Consider the following 24,591-nt stretch of genomic DNA (forward strand, 5'->3'; position numbering starts at 1 on the left):
CAGCTGCGCCGACGACAGCGATATCGACATATAAGCGGGTAGCACGCGCCCTTGATATATGTACAGACGGCGCCGGGGGTCTGCTTACATGCTATAACTTTTCGCGGGTTTGGGGATTTCACCGCGTTGGCGTGTCGAGGCAGGTGTTGGGGGGCGAGGTGGGATATCTGTTTCTCTACTTTCGCATTCACGGCGTATAGATCGGCGGCGGGGGGGTCTGTGCTTTTGGGGTGGCCCTGTTTTCGAATCCCCAAAACCCGGATTCCACAATGTCGACGGGGGCGGCATGCGACTTGCGTTTGGTGGCGTAGGACATGATTTCGACTGCTTCCGTAGTCGAACATGGTAACGTAGTTTTCCACAGTCTTTAGTTCACCGCGTTCGTCTCTCCCCTCCCTCCCTGTATTCGTCCCCCGCACCCCCATTGCTGATGAGAGCCGGTATCGAAATTCGATGTGCCAAAGTACGGCTTTCGGTCGAGGATATTATGTACAGATGCGCGTGGGTGGGTTATTATTGCCACACCCGGATTTTTTATGTCTAAGATTTCCGCGCCTTCGGTATCGAGCCGCGATGGCGGGGAGGCGGTGGTGAAGTCGGAGGCGGGGTCGGTTTTGCCTTTGCTGGCTTGGATGCCACTGTTGATGATGACGGCGCATAGGGTGGTTTCGAGTCTACCGTGGTCGGTTTTATCATCGTCGTCTCCAGCTTGATCTCCTTGATGTGTGGGTTGGTTGGTGTTGGTGGGATAGGACGTAATTTCGCTGGTGCTGGCGTCGCGGCGGTGTGCGATTTTGATGGGATCGTGGGCGTAGGCCCCACCGTCGTCCCGCTTGCGGTCGTAGTCGCACCACCCCTAACCCCACCCTGCACCGCAAACACGTTTACCCCTTCTCCCACCCCCCCAATCGATTCCCTAAGCGGCGCAGTAATAGCGGCGAGCGCATCCTTCACCCTCCTCCTCCGCCGTGCAAGCGTCCACAGATAACAGTTCTGCGCGACCGAATAGAACGCCGATGTCGTCCAGTACAATGTCAACGCCTAAAACAATATAACAAAATATGCTTAAATCCTCGGAAGGGAAGGGAAGGGAGATATGAGGTATAAGATGTGGTAGGTTACCATGGGAACTTGTGAAGCGACGGGAACGAGGGCCAGCGAGAGGCCACGGAAGAGGTAGACGATGGCGCGGGAGGTGCCTTGCGGGTGGGTCATCTTTGTTATTGAGTTGTTCAACTGGGGTGGGGGAGAGAGAAGGGGGATTAGTCAGGATGCGAGAAGTGGTGGGAGGAAAGTGGTAGGAAAGGCTTGCTCGCTCCCGTAAGGAGCCTGCCCACTCTCTCCACCAGCGCTCGCCTCTCGCCTCCGCTCGTCAGCTCACCTCGACATTCAAAAGATGCGCCGCCCCCAACGCGATCGGCCAGATCAAGGTCGGATCCGCACTCGCCAGATCTACAAACCACGCCGTACCCCCCTCTCTAAACCCCTCGACCACCTCCCTCGGTTCACAAAAGGGCACCGGGTACGCGCTCATCTGCCTCAAACTCAAACTCAGACAAACCCACATTGGGATCTGCACTAACGGCCGCCAAATCAGCTTGAGCGGACTGGCGTCCATCGCGTTATATATCTCCACTCCTTTGACGTGTAAGTGTCGCCGCAGCGTGGGCTCGTCGGCGAGAGTGTGATTGATCCCAACAAGCCCTTGTAAATGTTTCCGGCGAAACGTATTCTCCCACGCCTTGATCAAAGTCGTGGCGGTGTGGAAGCGCTCGAGGCGCTTTTTTTGGTCGAGAGCGAGAGGGAGGGTGAGGCATGTGCGGAGGGTTAGGGTGGCGGTTATGAGGGTCAGGTACCAGGGGAGGTTGGTGGTTTGATGGAGGGTTGTGAGGAAGGTAGTGCAGGCGTCAAGGACGAAGTGCCGGCGGGGGGTGTGGTTGGAGTGCGTGAGGAGGTGGGATGTTGGGGATGCCGCCCATTGTGGCGAGTGGCGATTGTGACGATGTGGATGTCCGCGAGAGAGGGCGACCGCATGTGACCGACGAAGGAGCATCCTGTGGGAGCGTTGTCGCTGTGAGGGGTATCGAGAGGGGTAATCTGGCGGAGTTGAGTATGGCCGAGGGGTTGATGATCTTGGCTTCCTGCAATGCGGACGACGGAATGTCCAGGAGTCTCGAAAGCGCAGACATCCATCACGTGCGCTCTCATAGGGCCCGTCTCCGTATAAAAAGGGGCGCATCTCACAACTCGGCAGTTCCCCAACCCACAGCTACAGTCGCAATGCCGTCCTCTCCGTCTCCCAGGGGCAAACCCAAAGGACCCACCGCTCCGTGATCGTCCAACACTTCCAACCCCGGCGAGCTCACCCTTCGCGTGTTCACTCCATAAGTCAGGCAGCATCGACTACCAGCAACTTCGCCACCGATATATGTACTTCCGCCAGCCGGCTTCTCATGGTACGTTCCCGTCTGGATATCTAGAGTGGGAACAGACTCTGGCTCTGTGCGTTGGGCGGTGTCGACATGGAGGGAGAATGCAGATGGAGCCATTTTTTGGACATCTGATGAGATGGCGGGTGGGGTTTTCTCCGTTGAGAGACATCAGGAAATGGGACCCTCCCGAACCTCGTTCATTGCTCGATGGATGGATGGATGGATGGATGCCTGCTTGTCCCTCATCTGTGGATACATAGTCGGACGGATGGATGGATGGATGGATGGATGGATGAGAACGCGTCCCTATGTGAAGCCCATATCACACGGAGCAGAGAACTAATCGACCCTGTACTCCCACTTCTAGACAGCATCGTCGACCCATGGCGCCTGACGATGGAGGCGGAGTCACTTCCTCGAAGCCGAGCAATGGGCGATGAAGCCGAGAGGCCGCAACGCCGGACGCTACGGTCGATGATCCAAAGACGATATTAGCAGCGGCCGTCACCACCGGATTGCTCCGTTCATTTTAACGAACGTCCGTCCCGTCACCCCCCGTACCCAAGGTAAGCCTCAACCCCTCCCCACACCCCACCCGCAAAGAGCTATGAAGACACGAAAGAAAGGGGTTCGCAAAGGATTATATCATACCATATTTGCTACTTCAGAGGCTCCTTCGGGGTCGATGAGAAATATTTCCACCCATAGAAAATGATGCACATACCCCTTTTTTGCGTTTCATCACTCTTCTTGCGGTCGTGCTCGCAGCCTGTGTTCTTGTTGGCAGAGGGCTAACCGTTTGGTGATTGTCTTCAGGCATTTGGAATCGGCGACATCTCAAGATGACGGCTAACGACTACGACCGACAACGACGCCATCGTTCGCTAACGGTCAAGATTGTCGAAGTCAAGGTCCGACGAGGCCCCTGGCTGAGTGCCTAAACATTGAGGGTGGCTCCCCCGGCTGTGAGCCGTAAAGCGCTTGGGGATGGTCTCCCCGGCTGTTAGCCGTAAAAGTACCTGAGGATGGCTTCCCCGGCTGTGAGCCGTAAAGCGCTTGAGGATGGTCTCCCCGGCTGTGAGCCGTAAAAGTACCTGAGGATGGCTTCCCCGCTGTGAGCCGTAAAGCGCTTGAGGGTGGTCCCCCCGGCTGTGAGCCGTAAAAGTACCTTTGAGGGTGGTTCCCCCGGCTGTAAACCGTAAAGCGCTTGATTTGAGGGTGGCTCCCCCGGCTGTGAGCCGTAAAATGCTAGAGGGTGGCTCCCCGGCTGTGAGCCGTAAAGCGCTTAATTGAGGGTGGCTCCTCCGGCTGTGGGCCGTAAAGCGCTTTAAGAGAGGGTTGTTCCCCTGGCTGAGAGCCCAAAGCACCAAGTGAGGCGAGCGCCCTGACCGAGAGCCTAAGCAGAGAGAGAGCTACCGGAGACGCTAAGTGCATGAGATGAGCACGAGATTGGGTTGTCACCGTCACCCTGGCTGAGTGCCTAAAGCGGAGAGAGAAGCGAGGTACTCGGCGGAGAGCCGAAGTGAAGGTTAAAGCCCGGAGAGGGTAAAGTGAACATCGGTGGACCTGGTGGAGCACCGAACCTCCCGCTCGGCCGCAGTACCTCCCCAGTCTTCATGGTTACCAACCAACACGCTTGAAATGGCGCCAAATTGTCGACTACACCGGCATCGAAGTCTTCCACGAAAACGATGAAAGCCATTCTGATCATCAAGGCACTACATCATCGGCATTGACGACATTTACGCCAAGGCGTCCTCCTTCTAAGACCAGCGCACCTATAACGAATTTCTACGCGAGACGGCAACGAACGCGGCTTCATCCACAAATGGCCTTTGTAGAAGTAGAACATTGTCGGCGTGTTCTCCGTCATGTGGATAACGTGCGCGTTCAAGAAGTCGGAACCATGATTGCTCGCGAAGGAGGTCGACGGTGCGGACTTGCACCTTCGAGGACGTTGTTGGAGACGAGACGGTCGAGTTTCTGACGCCGAATGGCCCGTTGTAGGTCGGCGAAGGAGAACTCGGGAAAGCAGCGCTGAATGAGCTCCGGCTTCCACCGTTCCTGGACGCGAATGCGCTGGCCCGTTTGGGGGCTGCGTTGGCGAGACGTTGAGGAGGCAGGGAGGGTGCTGCCTGTCGTCGCTTCCGTGAGGCAAAGCCATTTTGGCGGACAACGTGTGTACTATATGTCCCGAACGGCTTGGATGGTGGTGGGCTTATCGATGACTCTGTATCATATCGGTGGTTGGCGCTGCGACAACAGAAGTGGGTGGCGCATGACTCTAGGGGGTCGAAGCAATCTATGTGTCTTCCAGAACACTACGTAGATAGATGCGGATGGGATGTGTGTGTACCCCATTTTGACGAAAGCCATGAAAGTAACGCAGAGTGTTGCGAATGACATTGTGTCGAAGTGACGAGCGAGGGCACTGGGGGGATAAACACGAGGCTTGTCGCGCACGCCCACACGGACTTGCAACGTCAACTGTGGGCACTCGGACTTTCTTCCTGCCTTCTTCCTGTCGTCACAACTCGTTTCTCCGCATCCTGTTCTCCACACCCCCCCCGCCCCTATAAAACCCTTGCCTATCATGTCTCACCCCCTTCTTATCGCCTGTTCTACGGAGTCTCGCAACCAACCGCATACTCAGCACAACCATCATATTGTCTGCACACAACCATCATCATCATGTCAGGCCCACCAGCCCTCCAAGACCCACACCCGCGCCCGCTCTCCAAAGTCGCACGCCAGAGCGCAAAGAACACGTTTCCGCTTTGCGAATGGCGCAGGGTGCCGACGTTGGGCGACGCCGCCGCGAACTTGGGATACTCGGTCGCGACGGTCGCGACCGGGGTCGCTAGTGCTGGGTATGTGGGGGGGTGAGAGGGGGGGCGTCGAGAGCGACGGCGAGGTTGCTTGAGGCAGGCGAGCCACAATTGCGCCAAAGGCGCAGTGCTTCCCTTAACCATGGTTCTTAGCTAGCCTCAGCGAGCGTCAGACATTTTGGCGAGCGAAGCGAGCTACGCTTCGCCCACCGCAGCCCAATCTCTTTGATGCTGTATCGTTTTGTTAATGGTCGATGGGTGACGACTTGGATGGTTGATGGTTGTTGACTGAATTACCATTGTGATTGTCTAGATTCACACTGGGAGTCCTTGTCCCCCTCGGATTGGTAAAAAGCCTATTTGCTGTTGCCAGTTGGGTGTTCATGAAGAAAGTGGATGATGAGCCGAAGGTGGTTGTCGTCACCGGCGCCAGGTATGTCACGTCTCTTACCATCTTCACGATCCCACCACCCGCATCACCATCACTAAACACCAACCGTTATAATTCAACAGCAGCGGCATCGGCGCCGCCCTGGCCCTCGAATACGCCCGCCCCTCCACACACATCCACATCATCGCCCGCAACAAAGAGCGTCTCGACAAAGTCGCCCACGCCATCCACCTCGCCGGTGGCACACCGCACATCCATCAACTCGACCTGTCCCTCCCCTCCCCTCAACCCATCACGGACCTCATCAACCGCATCGACGCAGAGCACGGCGGCATCGACCTCGTCATCCCAGCTGCCGGCAACATCGGCCTCGGCGAGGACGGGGAGGGTGAAACCAAATGGGACGCCGCGATGGCGGAGAAGATGGTAGATCTGAACGTCCGCGGCGCCGCGCGAGTCATCTTTGCGGCCTGGGAACGGATGAAGGAACGCCGAAAAGGCAAAATCTGCGTGATTGCCAGCATCGCTGCGTGGGGCGGGCCCGGGAACTTTGCGCTGTATTGCTCGTCCAAGGCGTATTTGTACCGGTTTGCGCTGCATCTGCGTCAGATCTCCATCCCGTACAATATTCAGGTCACCACCGTCTGCCCCGGTACGTTCCCCTCCACCTTTCTTCCCGCATACCCCCCTTCTAACCCCACCCCCCATAGGCCTAATCGACAGCGCAATGACAACCTCGATGCGCAAGCTCGGCTCCATCGTGCCCAAACCCCTGCACAGCTCGCCCGCGAAACTGGCCGTGCATGTCAGGAAAGCGGTGAAGGAGAACCGTGGGGTGACGAGCTGGCCGTACCACCAAGGTGTCGCGCAGTATGCGTTCAGGGGCCTGAATCCGGTCTGTGAGGAGATTGCGGTCTGGGTCGGGGTTGTGAGTGGGGGTGCTAGTGATGTTTTGACCTAAGGGTCACACCTGAAGGTTGGGTTTGGAATCGTGTCGATCGGGGTTTGGGTTAGGCCCGAGAAAGTGGGGCTGTGAATGCTCTTTTGGAGTAACGATTCTTGAATTTGTACATACATACGTGGAAGGGGTTGGCGCATCATACCCACCCCTTCCTCATTTTTCTTGCCCTCATCGGAGGATGAATACCATTTCTGGTTGCATACCCTTCACATCGTCTTCCTCGCTCCAACGTACAAACGAAACTTCCGTATCGCCGACGGATAAAAGAGAGGAAAAGAGGCCGCAGCCGCTCATCTCTCAGATTCCCCAAATATAGACATGATGCGCAAACGGACACATAAAGCGGGGAAGGGAGGGGAAGCGTTCCTCTGTCTGCAGCGCCGTCATTTCGTCTCCATACCATCCATCCCATCTCATCCAGCTTTATTCCGGTATCTCCCCATGCCGCCCACTGCAGACATGTGCTCTCCAACGACGAAACGCCACCCGCAGCCAATGCAGCGCACACCGTCCGCGTGTGTGTTTAGGCATCTCAGAGCTTTCAAGGCCATGTTTCGGCTGTAATATCTCGCCCTCCCTCGCCCCGACGGCCTCCTTCATACCCTCACCCTGCTCACCCCTTGAGCGCCCAACACTCCACAGTCCCCCCCCGTATTCCCCCCCCGGCAATCGTGCTCTAACCCCTCGTCGGCGGGCTCACAAGAATAACGCTATCCCCTCTTACGAACAGCATCTCGTGGCTGCGTTTCACGATCTGCAAAAAAAATGAGTGCCCAATTCTCCCCACCGCGGAAAGACAAAATAGGTTGGGGAAACGGTACCCGAACAGCCTCGTCGAAGGTCACCTCGTTGACGTCGACGACCGTGATGGATTCCTCGACGTCGCCCATCACCATGTTCATGTGTTGGTCGTAGGCCTGGGGAGAAGGAAACGGGGGGCGTTAAAAGCGACCCGACGATTCTGCCTTCCAGCCCAAATTGCCCCGTTTTCAAAGAGTACTGGGTCCCCCAACCGGGGGCACAAATCCAAAGGCAGCCAGTCCCCCCTCCCACTCCGTCCGTCTCCCAACGCATCCATCCCATCCCCACCCATCCGCCCCCCAACTCCCATCTCACACACCACCGGACCGGCATGGTTTCCATTCCAAAAACGTACGTGGAGCTTCCCCCTGAGTTCGCGATCGCCGCGCATTTTGACGTACACCCGTTCGTCGAGGGAGAGGCGGACGAGATCTAGGGGCTGGTATGTGTAGACGGAGGATATATGAGTTGGATGTGCATGAAGAGACTCGGACACGGGGATCGGGAGTGGGGGCGGCGAAAGGAGACGTACCTCGGTTGTTTCCCTGGCTTCTCCCTGTTGCTGTGGTGGTGCTGTGTCCATTGTGCTTATGTGGTCGGCGTCGGAGGGGATGAGCGGGTGTTTGGGGGGGTATTGGTTGCGCAAACGCAGTTGGGAGTGAATTTGGAGGGCGCGCTCCCCTTCCCTTTCTCTTTCTTCTTTCTTCCCTCAACGTGGACATACGCTCACAGCTGCACAGGAATGAGCAAAGACGACTCGCCGAAACTCGCCGCAGCAACCGACGCAATGGACGTCGTCGACACAGCAGCCGCCGCAAAAGCGGCCAAAAAGGCCGAAAAGAAACTCAAGAAGGAGAAAAAGGCCGCCGCTGCCGCGAAGGAAGAGACCCCGGTCTCTGTCGGTGAGGACGCTGTCGTTGCTGAGAAGAAAGACAAGAAGAGCAAGAAGAGGTCGAGGGAGGAGACTGTCGCTGCGGAGGAGGTCAAGACGACTGTGACTGTGAATGAGGAGGAGGCGGACGGGAGGGAGAAGAAGAAGAAAAAGAAGGAAAAGAAGGATAAGAAGGAAAAGGCCGCCGACGACACCGAGTCCGCACCAGCAAAGGCGAAAAGCTTCGCAAAATCCGCCAGCCAATCCTGGGTCTACAAACAAAGCCCCGCCCTCAGCGCCGTCCCCCAAGCGACCATCGACGCCTTTTACAAAGACAACGCCGTCGAAGTCACCGGCGACTGGGACACGGCCTCCCACCGGCCCATCCTCGAATTCGCCCAGGCCGGCCTACCCGCGCAGGTCGAGCAGCACCTCTCCGCCTTCCCCAAACCCACCTTCATCCAGTCCGCCTGCTGGCCCGCGCTGCTCAGCGGCCGCGACATGATCGGGATCGCGTCGACGGGGAGCGGGAAGACGTTGGCGTTTGGTGTACCCGCTTTGATTCATGTGCAGAACCGCGCCGCGTTGGAGGGGACTGGGAAGAAGGGTGGGAAACGCCTCCCGCAGGTGCTTATCCTCTCCCCAACCCGCGAGCTCGCCATGCAGATCCAGGAGCAGATGGAAAAATTCGGGGCGGCAGGCGGGCTCAAAAGCATCGTTCTGTACGGCGGTGTGCCCAAATGGGAGCAGAAGAAACTCCTTCAAAAGGGTGACGTGAACATCATCGTCGCGACCCCGGGCCGTCTCATCGACCTGATTGAAGAGGACGACGCAACCTGCAACATCTCCGACGTGTCCTACTTTGTCCTCGACGAAGCCGACCGCATGCTCGACCTCGGGTTCGAGGAAGCGATCAAGAAGATCATCTCACACCTCGCCAAAAAGAACCGCCAGACCGTCATGTTCTCCGCCACCTGGCCGCCCGCAATCCAGAAGATCGCCGAGCAGTACCTCACGACCGCGGTCAAGATCACCGTCGGGTCCACCGACCTCTCCGCCAACAACCGCATCGAGCAGCGGGTGGAAGTCATTGACAACTTCAAAAAGGAGCAACGGCTCATCGAGCTGCTCAAACTCTACCACAACAAGCAACGCACGAACCGGATCCTGATCTTTGCACTCTACAAGAAGGAAGCGGCGAGGTTGGAACAGATGCTCCGCCGCAACGGGTACAACATCGTGGGAATCCACGGCGACCTCTCCCAAGCCCAACGCACAGCCGCCATCGACGCCTTCCGCTCCGGAACAACCCCCCTCCTCATCGCCACCGACGTCGCGGCGAGAGGTCTGGATATCCCGAACGTGGAGTACGTGATCAACGTGACCTTTCCGCTGACCGTAGAGGATTACTGTCACCGGATTGGACGGACCGGGCGGGCCGGCGCGACGGGGATCAGTCATACGCTGTTTACGGTGAATGACAAGGGGCATAGTGGGGGGTTGATCAATGTGTTGAAGCAGGCGGGGCAGAAGGTGCCGGCGGAGCTTATGAAGTTTGGGACTACGGGTATGTTTCTACGGGTTTTTTTTGGGGGAGGATGTTGTTGCTTTGCATGATCCGCCCCGTTGTCTAACACAGTCCCCCGCTCTCTCTGTACTGTAGTCAAGAAGAAGGTAGACCCCAACTACGGCGCATTTGCAAAAGACATCGACATGTCCGTCAAGGGCAAGAAGATCACCTTCACGGCCGATTCCGATTCCGAGTAAATTCCGTAGATATTTCTTCGTGCATGAAGCGCATGGAGGATGGCCCTCAGGGGATAATTACCAGACGGGCAGTTATCCACTACGGTTCATATTTCATATTCGCTTATGTCATATAGGAGGATAGAATAGCGTAGGTGGTCGGGACCGGGGGATGGACGGACGGATGTGGGGCATGCGTTTTTTGTGTACCACTTTTTTGTTTATGTATTTAAGAATTTGAGTCTCCGTCCTAGTTCGCTCCCGCTTCCAATATCCGTGGGGGATATGCGCGTGAGATCACCCGACTCCCCTTTTTCCCCAACGACATTCCGGGCTCGGACTACTTCAGTTGACATTTCTATTTAGTCTACACACACAACGAAAACACTTCCTCTACAGCGCTCTTCCCCGTCGTCCCAACCTGCACAGGGTATACCAAATAACATCGCCCTGAACCAGCACCAATGGCCCATTCAACCTGCACGGCCTCCACCCCGTCCCCGCTAAGCCGCCTCGCCGACCAAATCCTCCTCGGAGCCTCATCTCCCTCCTCCACCAAAGGCCGCCGGCACTCCACCCGCCCCGAGATCCCACACAGGCCGGGCTTAGCATCCCCCACGTCGACATTCTCGCAGAACTGGGACGGGGAATTCGCGCAATTCGCTGCCGGGCCGTCTCGGGACACAGCGCCGGCGTGCCTCACAGACGAGGGGTCGTGCCAAGCCCGGGATAGGGTCCACGAACCCATCTTGCGTCTCCCCACGCTGTCAAGCTACGTGTCGGGTGGTGCGGGGGATTCGGACGAGGAGGGGGGGGAGGAGTATTCGGCCGCGTGGTCGAATGAGGCTCTGACCGCCGCCTACCTCCGGTCCAGCCCGCCTGCGCATTGCGAGCAGAAACAGAAACAGACGATACGTGCGCGGACGGCGGGGACGACGTGGGCGGCTGAGTTTGTCGCGCGTGTGGACTCGATAGCGGATGCGGAGGCGGCGTTTTGGGAGGCGAGGGGCGGGAAGGGGGGGTGGAATTGGAGGGGGTTGTTTTGTGGGGCTGGGGACGTGGGACGGGGAGAGGGGAGGGATGGGGAGGGGGAGAAGGGAAGGGAGAGGTTGGCGTTGCTTTTGGGGCATTTTCGGTGACTGCTTGAGTGCCTTCTTGTGTGGGAACTACGGGAACATGTTCCCATCGACGGGATGGGTGCGATGGCCTTATAACGCATTCGCGGCCATCGCCCACAACCCGGATCATACCCACCACAGGAGGTCGATATACGTGACATCGCTGTGAGCTTACCGCATACTATCGAAGTGACAGCGGCCCCCCCGGAGCTCCAAAGTGACGAAACCGACACCTCGCCGTCCGATATCGCGCGGGGCCACGGAGATGGGGCAAACCCGCCGGCGATGGTAGTGGACAAGGGTGACCCTCCTCGCCACAACATCATCACAGAATAACGCTGGTGCACAGTAGAAACGCCTCGACGCTGTGTATGCATCACCGAGTGAATACGCAAAGTATGAATTCCCAGACCGGGCACGAAAACTACCCTACACCCTATCGAGCTCAAAACATCGCATCTCTATACTGCGCTCCACTCTGTTCGTCTGATCCCTCCACCGCTACGGATCCCGCACGCATTCCTACATCAACACACCCTTGAGCATACATCTTATATACACCCACGAGCAATCCCCCCCGTCCATCCCTTCCTACGTAGAATTCTCCAAATCGATCGAGTTGCTGAAGATGTAGATCGACCGCGATACATGGTGGAAGATCCTGTTTTTCTGTACTACCCGCCGTAGGCCCAATAAAGGCGCCTTCGGGTTCACGTAGGCGTGCCGTCCGTATAAACTGGTGGTTTTGAGAACTTGTGGGGATTATTTCTCTGGGCTTCTATTCGACCCAATCAGGACGTCGTTGGGCCCCGAGTGTCGGGTTGGGCTTTCGTTTTCGCGTTCGAACCACAAGCGGGCTGTCCTTCGGTTCATAACCACAAGCGGGCTCGCCCCCCGAGACAGCCTCTAGCGCGGCATCTCGGTTCCACATCCGTTTCGGGAAATGTTATTTCGCGAAGTGTTTACCCCCACCCATCAGTTCATCAGCGGCCCCACGCCCTCGCCGAGCTCACATCTGCGGCGTCTCGGTCCCACAGACGGACGACAATCTTTTCGATAAACATCCGATTTCGAGAACGATTCCACTCATCACCGGCATGCCCCTCACTCATCCCACAGCATCAACCCTCCCCCCACCCTGGCTACTATGCGCCAAACTAAACAGACACGGCGAACAATCCAGCACGTCCACCCGATACTCGGTCCCCTGGTACTCGCTCAACAGCGTTAACGCCGCGCGGACGGTCGGTACCGATCTACTCAAATCATGTCAACTCTGTCAGCAACTTAAAGGGAAAAATGGACGCATTTGTTTTTTTTGTGGGGGTTGCTTACTCGTATGTAGTCCGGATGATACCGACCCTTTTGGATTCCGAGTATCTGAGCAAATCAACATGATGCGCCGCACCAACGATCCGAAACACCTCCCTTAGCGCGTGGTTGATCGCGTTGCGGAAGTGGAGGGGAGTGACTGTGTATGTTGGGTCAGATGATGTGCTGTGTGGGGGATGGTTAGGGGAAACGGAGTGATGGTGAGCTGGGGACGGGGGAGGGGAGACTTACAAGCGAAGACGGAGGTATGCGAATGGGGATGGGGAGATTGTTAGTTTCGATGGCCTGAATCCCGCGCGTGCTGTGTCCGCCGCCGGTGCTGGGACAGTGACCTGCGCATTTTTCTCATTCGGTGTCGCTGCTGCTAATGGTGGTGGATCGGTTTGCTTTCGCTTTTTGGTGGCTTGTGATTGTTTGTTGGCGATGCTCCGTGCGGCGAGGGCGGATGCGCTGAGGGCTTGGGAGAGTTTGCGTTTTGGCGGCTGTTTTTGTTGGAGAGCGGATGCGGGTGGTGCGGGTGCCGCTGATGGTGGCCCTGGTGCGGATGTTGACGATGACTGTTGTTCTGGCATTTTGGGGTTGATGATGCTGCCTGTTGGTGAAGGTTTTGAGCCTCGAAAGTCGGCAGAACGGCAGGTTGGAAGAGCAAGCCACTTAAAAAGAGTCTCATGCACGTGACACCCCGTGACCTCCCCGCAACTTGCCCTTTTTCGCAACTTCAAACTCCCTACGAACTTTTTTTCGTATCGAGCTCAAACGACCCATTTCCTTGAAGAAGCATAACGGACGCAGCGGCAGTAAACAACCAATCTCCACTCAACCACATATACAAAACCTACGACAGAGCAGCAATGGGCAGAGTAACCGCCACCAAACCCGCCAAAAAGGCGCCAAAAACAAGTGCCCCCGAAGACGCAATGGACACCTCCGACGACCTTATCACCATACCCGGCTCCACAACCACAACAACAACAGCAGCAGCAGCAGCGGCGGCCCCATCACCACATACAACCGACGCCATGGACACAGATACACCCACGCCCCAGACGGATAAGCCAAAGTTTAAGAAAGTGAAGCCGTCGGAGCTTTTGGTATGTTTTGGGGAATGAATGGGAAAAGGTGAACTGCAGTGGGTGGGGAGAGGTATCTTTTTCGGCCCCAAGCTGGGAGTGATGATTCCAATATAGAGTCAAGCCCTGAGTTTTTTCAGGTACTGGGGAGGTGCCGGCTTATATACGGACCTTACTCGGTGCCTTTGATGAGAGCACTTCATACCTGACCCGCTTGGAGAAGAGAGAATGCCTCGTCCCACCCCTGCAATCTATTCCCGCACAGACAGTGACAAGGGACAGTCTAACTCATCCGTGTGTTTCTAGTCAGGAAAACAAGAATCTCGCAAAGTACCCGTGCCCCCACACCGCATCACCCCGATCCAGAAGGACTGGATCAAGATCTACTCCCCGCTCGTGGAGCACATGAAGCTGCAGGTGCGGATGAACCTGAAAGCCAAAGCCGTCGAGATGCGGACGTGCAAGCAGACCGAGGACGCTGGGGCGTTGCAGAAGAGTGCGGATTTTGTGAAGGCCTATTGTTTGGGGTTTGAGATTGATGTGAGTGAGCCGTTTTATCAATCAATTCAATCGAGCAAAGATCTGTATCCACATGTTCTCATCACCTCCTCGGTATCCCGATAGGACGCCATCGCCCTCCTCCGTCTCGACGACCTCTACCTCGACACCTTCGAAATCAAGGACGTTAAAACCCTCACCGGCGACAACCTCTCCCGCGCCATCGGCCGCATCGTCGGCAAAGACGGCAAAACCAAATTCGCTATTGAAAACACATCCCGCACCCGTGTCGTCATCGCTGACACCAAGATACATATCCTTGGGTCGTTTGCGAATATCAGAGTGGCGAGAGATGCGATTGTGAGTTTGATTTTGGGAAGCACGCCGGGGAAGGTGTATTCTCAGTTGAGGACTGTTAGTTCGAGGATGAAGGAGAGGTTTTGAGACATCTCGCTTTTCTCGCTCTGTCTATGCGTGCGAATACAAGGGGGTTGCTTGCGAGACGAGCCACTCCCCCCCTGTTTTTGCTTCTTGTCGTAGCGGAATCACATTTTGGCAACCCACCCACCCGCAACCATCTTTTGTATCTAGTTTACTTATACCTCATCCTCACACGGCGGGTGCAACACAACTCTCCCCTCCCCCCAACCTGTGTAATTTATAGCTATTCACATTATCATTATGCATATATGTACGTCCGAAGCTATAGAGTACCACAGAGGACCGTTTATTCTATTCTTCCTATGCCCGCAAAAACGAGCTATGCTCGTGTGAGATACCTCAACACCCCCGTTCGCACGCCCTCATTTGGGAACCTCGCGCACGAACACCAACACCATCATTGGACACTCTAAAAAAGTGGCCCTCAACATGTGTCGATCTTCGTTCCTACGCAGCAGCAGCAGCCGCCGCAGCAGCCTCCTGAATCGTCCGCGGCATACGTCTCCTATCCGGCTCCACGACACTGCAAAGCCAAACAAACTCAACATCCACACATCCGTACAAGAACCACCTCAGATACGAGGTTCACTCACCGTTCCCGTGCGCCTTCGCTCCTCAACACATCGGCGGAGTAGTACCGCCCGACGACCCGGCGGTCTTCCAGCACGGGGTACCGGGCGATGAAATCCAGAAAGTCTTCGTTTTGGTTCACCGCCGGTGTTATTCTGGTGGTGCTGTTCGGCGCCGAGCGTGATGCGTCCGGTGGGGTTGGCGGAGGTGACGAGGAAGATGAGGATGCGGATGCGGAGGAGTGAAGATGGTGATCTTTCAAGGCGAGATCGATCAGGTGGAGGTAGAACCAGGTGATGGTTTCGTTGTAGCCGTGTTTGATGAGGTGGGCGTTTGCGGCGTTGTGGGTTTGGATTGCTTTTCTGGGGTTGTGAGGGGGGAGGTTAGAGGGTGGGCAAATGGGGGAAGAGGGTGGGTGGGAAGACAGGAGCACGTACTTGATTTTGGGGAATGCGTCTTCCTTTTTGGTCGATTCGCGGAGGTAGATCCATGCCATCCTAGGAAACCCACAAGTGGTTAGCACGGGGTATTGCACCATGAAGTAAAAGGCTCCCAAATGAAAGACGGCAGCCCCACCTCAAATGCGCACGATGCGTCCACTCCCTAAACGACAAACCCCCCTTCTCCAACCGCTCCATGAACACCTCATCCCCCACACTCCTATACGAACTCTCATAATACACCAACGGCTCCATGCTCGTCTCCCCACTCACACTGCCCACGCCAGGTACAATCCTCACCACCTCGCCAAACCACACTTCATGATCCCCGACCTGCACGCGTTTGTCCTTACACACTCTACATATCAGCACGCCGAGGCAGTTATGGAGGATGGGGAGGGAGGTGCAGGCGTCGATGTGGTGGGGGAAGGCTGAGAGGTCGTGTTGGGTACGTGGGGAGGAGAAGGCGAGGGAGGCGGCGGTTTGGTGTTTGGAGAGGATGTGGACGGCGAAATCGCCGGTTGGGTGGGTTGTGAGGACGTGCGAGGTGCGGGAGGGGGTACGCACGCAGAAGGAGATGATGGGGGGTGTGAGGGAGACGGAGGTGAAGGAGCTGCAGGTTGTGCCGAGGTGCGTGGTGGGAGTTGAGGGGGTGTTGAGCGTTACTACTACCACTGAGAGAAGAAGGGAGGGTTAGAGCGACGGCAGGAGTCGGAGTTCGGGTTGAGACCCCTCATCGAACCTTGCGAAGGAACCTTCCGCATGACAGACCGGAGCTCGGCAGGCGTTATCTGCGGTGCTGCTGCTTCTGTATCGGGGTCGGCTCGTGCTGCTGTTTGGCTGAATGCTCGCCATCGGGTGCAGATCGTTGGCGGTGGTGATGGGGCAGGCTCTGGACTACGATGCCGCCGCGTTATCGCTGAGGCGCTGGGTAGACTCCGGCGGCATCGAGTTAGCCGGACGGTTAGTATCTGGAGACTTCTGTGTAGTGGAGACATCGTGCGGTGTCGACGGCGAAGTGGAGGATGGGCAGGCCAGGAGTGAATTCTATCCTCCTGGGAGTTGCAGGAGGGGGGGGGAGTGACGTGTTGACGGGGTCGCGCACGGCATTCGGCAAGCTCCGACTGGGCGTTTCCCTCAGGGGCAAAGAAAGACATGCCCACAGATGGAGGCTGGACCTTCCACGGTACGCCTGCTGGACATCCCCCCCCCCCCCCGCCCTCAACCTCGCAGGTTGAATTCTCATGCAACCTAGCATCACACCCTTCATAAGAAAACCTACACATCTGAACTCTTTGCAACTCATCAGCCGAAAATGTCGACAACCCACTTCCAAGAAACAGCCCTAGAGCACCGCTCCTCCCTCGGCAGCTCCACCTCCCTCCTCCGTAAACACCCCCACCAATCCTCCAACCCCTCCCTCCCCCGCGCCCAAGGCAGTCTCCGCGCCTACCACTCCGACATCTCCCTCGCCCCTGGCGGCGCCTGGGCCGCACGTCTCTCCCGCTCGACCTCCAACATCAGCGACGACTCCACCGCATCCTCATCCGCCCTGCAACGCTCCCATTCCCTCCTGGATGATCTGGACGCCGAGGAGCAGCATACGTGTGCGGAGATCTTGCTGGCGGCTGAGACGCTGGAGAATATGGTTAATGAGAGCGTGTTTGTGGGGGCGGCGCCGTATCGGAAGATGAAGAGCGGGAATTTAGGGCAAAGTGCGCTTTGGAGAGACAATATGGGGGATAAGGTGCTGAAGTTGGTGTATGGGACTATGAAATGTAAGGGTTGCTTCCGCTTCATGCGCTCGGCTCATTTCTTCTGGCCTTGCAGCTAATGGATATCTGTACGACCCATAGATCTGCCGTACATCGACACGATTCTCGTAAAAACCCAGTTCCTTGTATACAACAACGAGGTAAACTGATAATGCATGCCGACTGAGCCAAGCCAAGTATCTCACTACCATCTTCCACCACCACAGTTCCTAAACCAACTCGCCATCGTGAAGATTATGATCTACGACCTCATGAAAAACCACTTCGACTACCACAAATACCCCGGCATCGACTACACCCTCCCCGCCGACGCCCTTCCCACCGACAAAGACCACTTCGAGCTCGTCAAAGAGCTCGACCAGACTCTGCGCGGGTTCCAAGTCAAACTGGCCGCCGCGTACGCCCGCGTGCGGATCGCGCGGAAGGCGAGCGGGAACACGAGTAAGGAGCAGATGGAGAATGTGTTGCCGGAGGGGATACGGAGGAAGGAGTACATTGCGGGGGATATGCCGAAGTGTTTGAGGGTGAATCATTTCAAGACGACGGTGGGGAGGGTTTTGGGGGAGCTGGAGGCTGCGTTGGGGAGTGAGAGGTGCGTAAAGGAGAAAACACAAACGGCTGGGTGTTGGTATTGGGGTAGTGGGGAGCCTGGGACTGATGTGTGTGTGTGTTCTTTTTTGGTAGCTTTCAGCAAGGAGTGGTCATCGACCCAGACTTCCAGGATCTGATCGTAGTTTCGCCGGACTGCTTTGCGGAAATCAAAGCCAGCAAGGCTGTCACTGAGGGCCGTTTGATCGTTGAGGTAGGGCCATCGTCTGCTCCGGAAGGGGTCGAGACCGATCTTTAAGATCTCCGCAACCTTCAGGACAAATCTAGCTTCTGGCTCCCCCAACACGTCCGCTCCATCCTCCCCGACCTCAACCTCGAAGAATCCCAACCCATTCAAGTCCTCGATGCTCGCGCTGGCTGCGGTAACGAGTTTGTTTTTCCCATCCACGTCCATCAACCCCTTATTCTTCCCACACTCACTCTTCTCTTGAAAAATTACACAGGCATCAAAGCCCTCCATCTCGCATCCCTCCTCAGCGAATCCGGCACCGTCTTTGCCTGCGAAGCGCGGACTGGGAGGTTGGAGACGCTGAAATTGCATAAGGAGATTCAGGGGTGTCAGAGTAAGCCCCTCCCAAAACCCATATTATCCTCGGACCCCCTCTTTAGTTGGCAAACGCCTGACGTTAGCTCTCTGGATATATAGATTTGGAAATAATCGAGTCAGAATTTACCACCCTCGACCCCCTGGACCCCAAATTCGCCAACGTGTCGGTCATCATCGTCGAGCCGTTGAACTCGGGGACGGGGATACTCGACAAACTAGGGTATCTGCTGCAAGAGGAGGGTAATGCTTTGCGGGTTTTGCGTTCTGAGGATAACTTTCGGTGGTTCTGACTTGGGGTTGATGTCCGCAGAGTACTCGAGCGAACAGTACTCGCAAAAAGACCTCTGGGCACTCAAATCCCAGCAGCTAGCCACGCTTCGGCACGCCTTTTCGTGTAAGACCAACACTCCAATTCCCCACCAACATCACCATCGCATGTCGCTAACCCACATCCCACTCCCAGTCCCAAACATAAAAGCAGTAACCTACGTAACCCGCTCCATCAACGCCGAAGAGAACGAGGAGGTTGTGCGCGAGACATTGGAGGCTCTCGATGATGCGTGGGAGCTTGGGTGTGTGTTGCCGGAGGTGCCTGTTGAGCGGAACCAGGAATATGAGATTGGTAAGGAGACTCTCATGCCATCACCATCTTAGTCCATTCGTACTCAGATCCATCCATGCATACTGATCAATATCCAACCCACTCTGTAGAGGAATGCCTAAAAATCACCCCCTCAGAAGCAACCGGCAACGGCATCTTCATCGCCTCCTTCCACCCCACCCCGCCCTCCCCTCCCACTCCCCCAGAAGAAGTCGATCCGTTAACCAACCCCACCGACCTCGACACCCCCCAAAAACGGCGGAGGAAACGCAAACCCCACATCCGCCGTAAAGGCGAGCTGTTCGAGCCCCGCCTGACGAAAGCGATGGCGGCCAGTGTCGCGCGGTTGAGTCTGCCGCGGGGGTTGAGTACGACTCGCGTGGTGGGGCCGGCGGGCGAGCAAGGGGCGGGGAGTACGCAGAATCTCGCGGGCGCGGCGGAGGGCGATCATAACCCCACCCTCAATCCCGCTGTTACGGATCCCGCGGATGCGTCAGATGCGAAAGAGAAAGAGAAAGCACCGCCGCGAAAAGCGAAACAAGCCGCCCCGTCATGGCAGAAACAGATGGGGATCTACGGGCTGAGTTTGGCGAATTTCTGGGGCCCGAGGGATGCTGCGTACAGGACGATGAACGCCGGCGGCGGGAAGTGGGTTAGTGCGCCCAAGTTGGTTTCGTACCCGGTGAGTGAGATGGGAGACGGGTGATGTGCGATCTGGGTTTTTGCGATGGCATTTTTCTGATCTGTGGATTCTTTCCTTTTGATGTGATGAAGGTCCCGAATCCAAAACCGTGGAAATGACCCTTTTTTCGTCCAATGTATATATATCCTTTGAACGGATTGACGGGACGCACCTATTTCCATATCGTTTTGTTTTGTATGTGGGCGAAGCTTCCACTTCGTTCTTGCTTTATCCCGTCTTTCGTCCCGCCCGGTAAAAAAAAGTGGGCCTCCTTTTATTTCGCTGAACCGGAACAAAGAGCCGCACCTTTTTGCCTCACGGTGAGCCTCACATGTCGAATTTGGGTTGATGGGTCGGTGAACATATTCCCTAATTTTTGGGTAGGTTATTGGCATACCACATGTTGCTGGTAAATCAATTGTTACGTCCATTACTGCTTCCATTGTTTGTCGACGGTGTGTTCTATGCGGGCTATACCCGTGACCACATCTTTGCGAGGCGGCCACCGATGCAGTCGGTTCCGAAAGGAGATGAACTTCGCAAATGCCGTTGTCCGAGGACTCCTGACCTCGGCAGTCCATGATCATCCACATTCTAGATTGAAACTATGTACATCCCAAAATACCAGCAATCTAACCGCATCTACAATACGCCACAGAAGAAAAACCAACCACTCACACCTTCGCCAACTCCCTAACCTCCCTCAACTCACCCTCCCGAAAATGTTTTTCCAGCCTGTCCAAAACCACTTTCACCTTCTTCTCCGCGCCCTCCCCTTGCATAACCATCCCTACGAGATTCCTCAAGATCTTCTGATCCACCTTATCTAGCTTGCGCGACTCCTTCAGCTCCTTCCACCATACCACAGCGTCGACGGCCTCTGTGACGTGTCCAAGCCTCACGAGGGCCTCGACGTATGAGCAGACCTCGTTGTCTTCGAGTTGTGTCCGGGTGGATTTGCGGCTGCGTTGGATGGCGCTCCAGGCGTCGTTGACGCGGTCGGCGGTGGAGAGGAGACCGAGGCCGTCGAGGTAAAGCGAGACGGCCGCGCCGGGGAGGTTGGGGTCGAAATAGGCAGTCTTTCTCACTTTGTGTGGCGGGCGGCCGGGCCAGGAAGCCTCCTGCAGCCACTGCCAGCACTTTTCGAGTTCCTCGAGATTGCGGGTCCTGACGTAGGCGTCCATCAAGCAGACCACGTGTCCCACTTGGACAGGGACGCCTCTAGAAATCATCTCGTCGATGTAGCTTTGCATTTCCGTCACCTTCCCTGCCTTTGCCAACGCGTTAAGAATGACGTGGAAGGTGATTTCGTTCGGCCGCATGCCGGTCTCGTCCATGATTTCCAGAACGGAGCGCATGTCGTCGAATTTGCCCTGTTTGCCGTATGTCGCGAGGAGGAGGGTGCTGGCATGCACGTTCAGCGGGACGCCACTGTCCATGAATGTTTCGAGCCATTTGTCGAGTTCGGCGTCGGTGTTGCCATCGGGTAACGCTGTCCGCTGACTGAATCCAAGCATCACAGCGTGGGCAGCTTGTTCGCCGACGTCGCCCGTGGTTGGCATGGATGCATAGTATTCGCGGGCTTGAGCGTCGCGACTGGTGCGGCACATCCAGGTCAAAAGAATGCAGTGCGTCGCGATACTTGGCGGGATCCCGGCTTCTTTCATGGCAGCGACCCATCGCGCAACACCTTCCGCATCATCCGCGTCCGCATGTCCTCTGATTAACGTCATGTACGTAATGGCATCAGGCTCAAATGCATTGGCGGCCCCAAAACTTTGCTTGTGCGTGAACCACTGTTCGGCACCCTTCAAGTCACCAGCCTTGTAGAAGGCCAATAACAAGGCATTGTGCGTCTCCACGACAGGCGTGATCCCTCTCACGAGCATACGATTCCACGTCTGCAACGCCTCCTTCAATTGACCATTCTTACCCAGCGCCGCAATGCACGTCGTGTACGGGACGTGGTCAACAATGCGAGACGTGGGGTCGATGTTCGACTTCGACTCGATTGCCTTCAACAACTCGATCGCACTGGACTTCGCTCTTGACGTTCCGACATTCCCGTACCCTTCCATGAGAAGGACATAAGTGAGCTGGTTGGTCCGGATGCGACTGGTTGCATAGTCGGGCTTCCACTTTATCAATTTCCGGCGCCACCTACGGGCGCCTTTCATGTCGAGTTGATCGACACGGGCTTTGATGATGGCGTTCAGAAAGCCAGCGTCGAGATTGACGCGTCGTTTTTGTATCTCTTCAAGCAGGTTCTCAATGTCCTCGTCAGTGCCGATGCGGGCGTATGCGCCAACTACGCTCGTGTAAGTGTGCACAGTAGGTGTGATCCCTGCCTCATCCATGTCTTTCAAGAGGCTTTCGGCTTTTTTCAGATCATTAAGGCGCGCAAAGTGGTGGATAAGGACATGATACGTGATCTGATTCGGTTTGAAATCCGGATGTGCATTCATATCGTCAAAAAGCGCTAGAGCTTCTTTCACTTCAGATTTTGCTAAACGCTCCTGTATCTCCATCGTTCTCCGCTTGATCTCCTCGTCATTTTCAGCTGATCCAGATGTCGCGTGCTTGCCAGTTAATCGAGATGTAAACAGCAATCGGTCCTTGGTATGAGCCAAGGAGCGAGGAGTTCCAATCTTCGCTAGAGAACTCCTTGCGGTATTGCCGGGAATGTGGATCCCCCATTTTTGTTCAGCTCGTTCTACCAAGCGCTTGCCTTCCTCCAAACTTGCACTACCCTCGATCAACAGCGCGACAGTCGACACAAAAGGTTTGATGCCTCTCTCCCAGTAGCGTTCAGCATAAGCTCGAGCTTCTTCCGTCCGTCCAGCGTTGGTAGCAGCTAGAACTACAGCGTGAAGGGTGAATTCATCTGTGACCACAGACCCCTCGTGTTCCCCGATGAGCTTCTCCACAGCCGCGAAGTCTCCGACTTTCGCAATGCTGCTTGCGAGGACGTTGACCATCCTAATCGATGTGGCGACTCCTTTCTCAATCAGCTGTTTGTAAACCTCACGAACACTTTCGAGCTGTGCGACACTGCCCTGGGTCACTTTGCCTGCCAGGGACATCATTCGTGCCCCTACGTCCGCCGCGGCAACCGCAAGCCCCTTGTCTTGGAGCATGTCGTCGATAAGCTCGTACGCCTGTTTCCAATCTCCATTATCACACGCAACTTCAATGAGTTTAAGGTAGCTCGACTTTGGCAGCGTAACGTTCCGCCGGCGGGAGGCTTCGAAGACCTTCCGTGCCTCATATTGCCGGTTCCCACTCGTGCAATGGAAAACGAGACCGCTGAATGCACCGGGCGAAAGGGCATAGCCTTCGGCCTCCGCGGTCACAAAGAGATCATAGGCACGGGTGACGTCCGGTGGTTGGCGATCCAGGGCGTCCCGGATGTCGCGGCTGTATTTCTTCCCAAAGGCCTGATGCCGATTCTTCTTGGCAAACTCAACTCGGCGCTTCACGTCCGCGTCATCGTTCAACCGATCCTTGTACTGCCTTGATCTTGCGAATCGTTCCAGGGCATATATCTCTTCAGCTTGTCGCGTCGAGTCGAAGGCAAGGACTGTCACTTCGTAATCTTCGACTGTATCGTAGTTGAGCGAGCAGAGGAGTCGATACACATCAAGACCGTACCGAAGCCGGCCGGGTTGAGCCTCAATGAAGGCTCTGAGGAGCGCCCGGAGACAATCTGACGTGAACGTCCGGTTGATGAGGGCAGAGTCCAACTCCATTACATTCTTGAAACCGTGCTTCTCGAGTACGCCCGTGAGCGCCGATTCGTCCATGGAGCGCAGGTGACTGCAAACCAGCGCCTTCCACGCCGCGATATATCCCAGCCTCAAAGTCTTCTCGGTCAGCATTTCGGTCTGGTACTCCGTCCGCTGCAAAAGCTCCCAACATTTCGCCGTCCCTTCCCAATCCCAGTTCTTTGCGAGCGCAATAGCGAGCAGACAAATGGTTTCGTGTTTGGGCTTTCTGGGTTTCGTAAAAGCAAAATGCACCACGTCTTGCGCCGCTGCCATGTTACCCGCGTAGACATTCGCAGCCACGACGTAATGATAGTCATCAGCCGACGGCGAGACGCCGTACCGCCGGTGCGCCTCCCCAACAACCAGCGCAGTGGCCTTCTGGATATTCTCCTGATTGTTTCGTTGCGCGGCTCGCTCCTTCTTGTTGTCAACGAGGCCAAATACATCAAAGAACTGTCCACGCGAATAGGACGATGTTGTCAAGGTCTCGATAAGGGCCGCCAACAGCTGCTTCTTGATTTGATGAAGATACCTCACTCGCACTTCACCACGGCCCGCAGTCTCTTCGATTTTGGTCGACTGCGCATGCGCTTTGTCCAGTAAGGTCTCGATCTGCTGGGACTGCAACGTCCGAAGACGGTCTCTGAAACGAGTGTCTGGCAATCCGGGATCGGCCATCTGGCGGGCTTTTGAAAGTTTCTCCTCCGCATCGGACGCCAGTAATCGGGAGAAATAGTCGATGATATCTCGGCCTCGTTTCAACTCTGCAGAACGAAACGAGGGTCGTTTCAGCAATAATCCATGAAGTGAACAACCTCAATGTGGAACTCACCATTGAGCGGGTTCCTACGGACGGGACTAATAGGCCCCTGATGTACTGTATTGTTGCTCGTCACAAGCGCCGTAGGCGGTGCATCCGTCGTTTCCAACCCTACTGATTGGCGGTGGGGCGCGAAAGTGGTGAAACCCGCATACTCTGGGTTGTGAAGACGACGGTGAGGAACTCTTGTCAACAGACATCCCGTACAATTCCTTTGGAGTGGCCTGAACATTGTATGGCCGGCCACTGTTGTCCGGAACAGTCAATGGAAAGTGAGACGAGCGGGATTCC

General features: G+C 56.1%; 11 protein-coding genes across 11 annotated transcripts; 6 read left to right on the forward strand and 5 right to left on the reverse strand.

Moving 5' to 3' along the window:
- Positions 1-540: 540 nt before the first annotated feature.
- On the reverse strand, positions 541-2,053 carry EV422DRAFT_565682 (60Kd inner membrane protein-domain-containing protein; the record flags this gene model as incomplete). Its single annotated transcript, XM_053072350.1, has 3 exons — positions 541-1,041; positions 1,123-1,236; positions 1,382-2,053. The coding sequence occupies 3 exons, from the start codon at positions 2,051-2,053 to the stop codon at positions 541-543; spliced, it is 1,287 nt and encodes a 428-aa protein (XP_052927813.1).
- Positions 2,054-5,524: 3,471 nt separating this feature from the next.
- On the forward strand, positions 5,525-6,680 carry EV422DRAFT_369159 (uncharacterized protein). The gene is made up of 3 exons (XM_053066711.1): positions 5,525-5,693; positions 5,774-6,303; positions 6,362-6,680. The coding sequence occupies exons 1-3, from the start codon at positions 5,644-5,646 to the stop codon at positions 6,610-6,612; spliced, it is 831 nt and encodes a 276-aa protein (XP_052927814.1). The 5' UTR covers positions 5,525-5,643; the 3' UTR covers positions 6,613-6,680.
- Positions 6,681-7,288: 608 nt separating this feature from the next.
- EV422DRAFT_565684 (Lsm3 protein-like protein) lies at positions 7,289-7,996 on the reverse strand (the record flags this gene model as incomplete). Its single annotated transcript, XM_053072351.1, has 4 exons — positions 7,289-7,366; positions 7,434-7,529; positions 7,769-7,852; positions 7,946-7,996. 4 exons carry the CDS (start codon positions 7,994-7,996, stop codon positions 7,289-7,291), a joined length of 309 nt encoding a protein of 102 aa, XP_052927815.1.
- A 204-nt stretch (positions 7,997-8,200) lies between these two features.
- On the forward strand, positions 8,201-10,051 carry EV422DRAFT_493874 (P-loop containing nucleoside triphosphate hydrolase protein; the record flags this gene model as incomplete). Its single annotated transcript, XM_053067701.1, has 2 exons — positions 8,201-9,851; positions 9,948-10,051. The coding sequence occupies 2 exons, from the start codon at positions 8,201-8,203 to the stop codon at positions 10,049-10,051; spliced, it is 1,755 nt and encodes a 584-aa protein (XP_052927816.1).
- A 443-nt stretch (positions 10,052-10,494) lies between these two features.
- On the forward strand, positions 10,495-11,169 carry EV422DRAFT_565686 (uncharacterized protein; the record flags this gene model as incomplete). The annotated part of the gene is made up of 1 exon (XM_053072352.1): positions 10,495-11,169. One exon carries the CDS (start codon positions 10,495-10,497, stop codon positions 11,167-11,169), a length of 675 nt encoding a protein of 224 aa, XP_052927817.1.
- Positions 11,170-11,890: 721 nt separating this feature from the next.
- Positions 11,891-13,090, reverse strand: EV422DRAFT_369401 (uncharacterized protein). The gene is made up of 3 exons (XM_053066713.1): positions 12,712-13,090; positions 12,484-12,645; positions 11,891-12,404 (listed from the first exon to the last, which is right to left on the reverse strand). Exons 1-3 carry the CDS (start codon positions 13,050-13,052, stop codon positions 12,257-12,259), a joined length of 651 nt encoding a protein of 216 aa, XP_052927818.1. The 5' UTR covers positions 13,053-13,090; the 3' UTR covers positions 11,891-12,256.
- Positions 13,091-13,231: 141 nt separating this feature from the next.
- On the forward strand, positions 13,232-14,785 carry EV422DRAFT_369435 (pre-rRNA-processing protein PNO1). Its single transcript, XM_053066716.1, has 3 exons — positions 13,232-13,571; positions 13,857-14,090; positions 14,175-14,785. The coding sequence occupies exons 1-3, from the start codon at positions 13,332-13,334 to the stop codon at positions 14,490-14,492; spliced, it is 792 nt and encodes a 263-aa protein (XP_052927819.1). The 5' UTR covers positions 13,232-13,331; the 3' UTR covers positions 14,493-14,785.
- Positions 14,347-14,990, forward strand: EV422DRAFT_369430 (uncharacterized protein). Its single transcript, XM_053066715.1, has one exon. It carries the CDS (start codon positions 14,519-14,521, stop codon positions 14,900-14,902), a length of 384 nt encoding a protein of 127 aa, XP_052927820.1. The 5' UTR covers positions 14,347-14,518; the 3' UTR covers positions 14,903-14,990.
- Positions 14,991-15,078: 88 nt separating this feature from the next.
- EV422DRAFT_493798 (flavin reductase like domain-containing protein) lies at positions 15,079-16,174 on the reverse strand (the record flags this gene model as incomplete). The annotated part of the gene is made up of 4 exons (XM_053067697.1): positions 15,079-15,214; positions 15,272-15,421; positions 15,497-15,556; positions 15,636-16,174. Coding segments are annotated over 4 exons (885 nt in total), but the record flags the coding sequence as incomplete, so codon positions are not given.
- Positions 16,175-16,814: 640 nt separating this feature from the next.
- EV422DRAFT_504910 (S-adenosyl-L-methionine-dependent methyltransferase) lies at positions 16,815-19,832 on the forward strand (the record flags this gene model as incomplete). Its single annotated transcript, XM_053068455.1, has 11 exons — positions 16,815-17,277; positions 17,356-17,414; positions 17,481-17,866; positions 17,959-18,076; positions 18,140-18,245; positions 18,327-18,446; positions 18,530-18,670; positions 18,741-18,824; positions 18,894-19,052; positions 19,142-19,713; positions 19,806-19,832. 11 exons carry the CDS (start codon positions 16,815-16,817, stop codon positions 19,830-19,832), a joined length of 2,235 nt encoding a protein of 744 aa, XP_052927822.1.
- Positions 19,833-20,257: 425 nt separating this feature from the next.
- Positions 20,258-24,532, reverse strand: EV422DRAFT_612357 (uncharacterized protein; the record flags this gene model as incomplete). The annotated part of the gene is made up of 3 exons (XM_053073895.1): positions 20,258-24,244; positions 24,313-24,411; positions 24,508-24,532. The coding sequence occupies 3 exons, from the start codon at positions 24,530-24,532 to the stop codon at positions 20,388-20,390; spliced, it is 3,981 nt and encodes a 1,326-aa protein (XP_052927823.1). The 3' UTR covers positions 20,258-20,387.
- Between the last annotated feature and the right edge of the window lie 59 nt (positions 24,533-24,591).

The sequence above is a fragment of the Fimicolochytrium jonesii genome (assembly GCF_025526975.1).
Source record: "Fimicolochytrium jonesii strain JEL569 chromosome Unknown EV422scaffold_5, whole genome shotgun sequence".
Taxonomy (NCBI): Eukaryota; Fungi; Chytridiomycota; class Chytridiomycetes; order Spizellomycetales; family Powellomycetaceae; genus Fimicolochytrium; species Fimicolochytrium jonesii.

What these genes read in the sequence shown, in the direction of transcription:
- EV422DRAFT_369159 (XM_053066711.1), top strand. Translation starts at nt 5,644, where the DNA reads ATGAAGAAAGTGGATGATGAGCCGAAGGTGGTTGTCGTCACCGGCGCC. An exon ending in GTTGTCGTCACCGGCGCCAG is followed by an intron (nt 5,694 to 5,773) that starts GTATGTCACGTC and finishes ATAATTCAACAG; the next exon opens with CAGCGGCATCGGCGCCGCCC. An exon ending in GGTCACCACCGTCTGCCCCG is followed by an intron (nt 6,304 to 6,361) that starts GTACGTTCCCCT and finishes CACCCCCCATAG; the next exon opens with GCCTAATCGACAGCGCAATG.
- EV422DRAFT_369401 (XM_053066713.1), bottom strand. Translation starts at nt 13,052, where the DNA reads ATGCCAGAACAACAGTCATCGTCAACATCCGCACCAGGGCCACCATCA. An exon ending in GCATACCTCCGTCTTCGCTT is followed by an intron (nt 12,646 to 12,711) that starts GTAAGTCTCCCC and finishes TCCCCCACACAG; the next exon opens with CACATCATCTGACCCAACAT. An exon ending in ATCATCCGGACTACATACGA is followed by an intron (nt 12,405 to 12,483) that starts GTAAGCAACCCC and finishes TGATTTGAGTAG; the next exon opens with ATCGGTACCGACCGTCCGCG.
- EV422DRAFT_369435 (XM_053066716.1), top strand. Translation starts at nt 13,332, where the DNA reads ATGGGCAGAGTAACCGCCACCAAACCCGCCAAAAAGGCGCCAAAAACA. An exon ending in TGAAGCCGTCGGAGCTTTTG is followed by an intron (nt 13,572 to 13,856) that starts GTATGTTTTGGG and finishes GTGTGTTTCTAG; the next exon opens with TCAGGAAAACAAGAATCTCG. An exon ending in GTTTGGGGTTTGAGATTGAT is followed by an intron (nt 14,091 to 14,174) that starts GTGAGTGAGCCG and finishes GTATCCCGATAG; the next exon opens with GACGCCATCGCCCTCCTCCG.
- EV422DRAFT_369430 (XM_053066715.1), top strand. Translation starts at nt 14,519, where the DNA reads ATGCGTGCGAATACAAGGGGGTTGCTTGCGAGACGAGCCACTCCCCCC.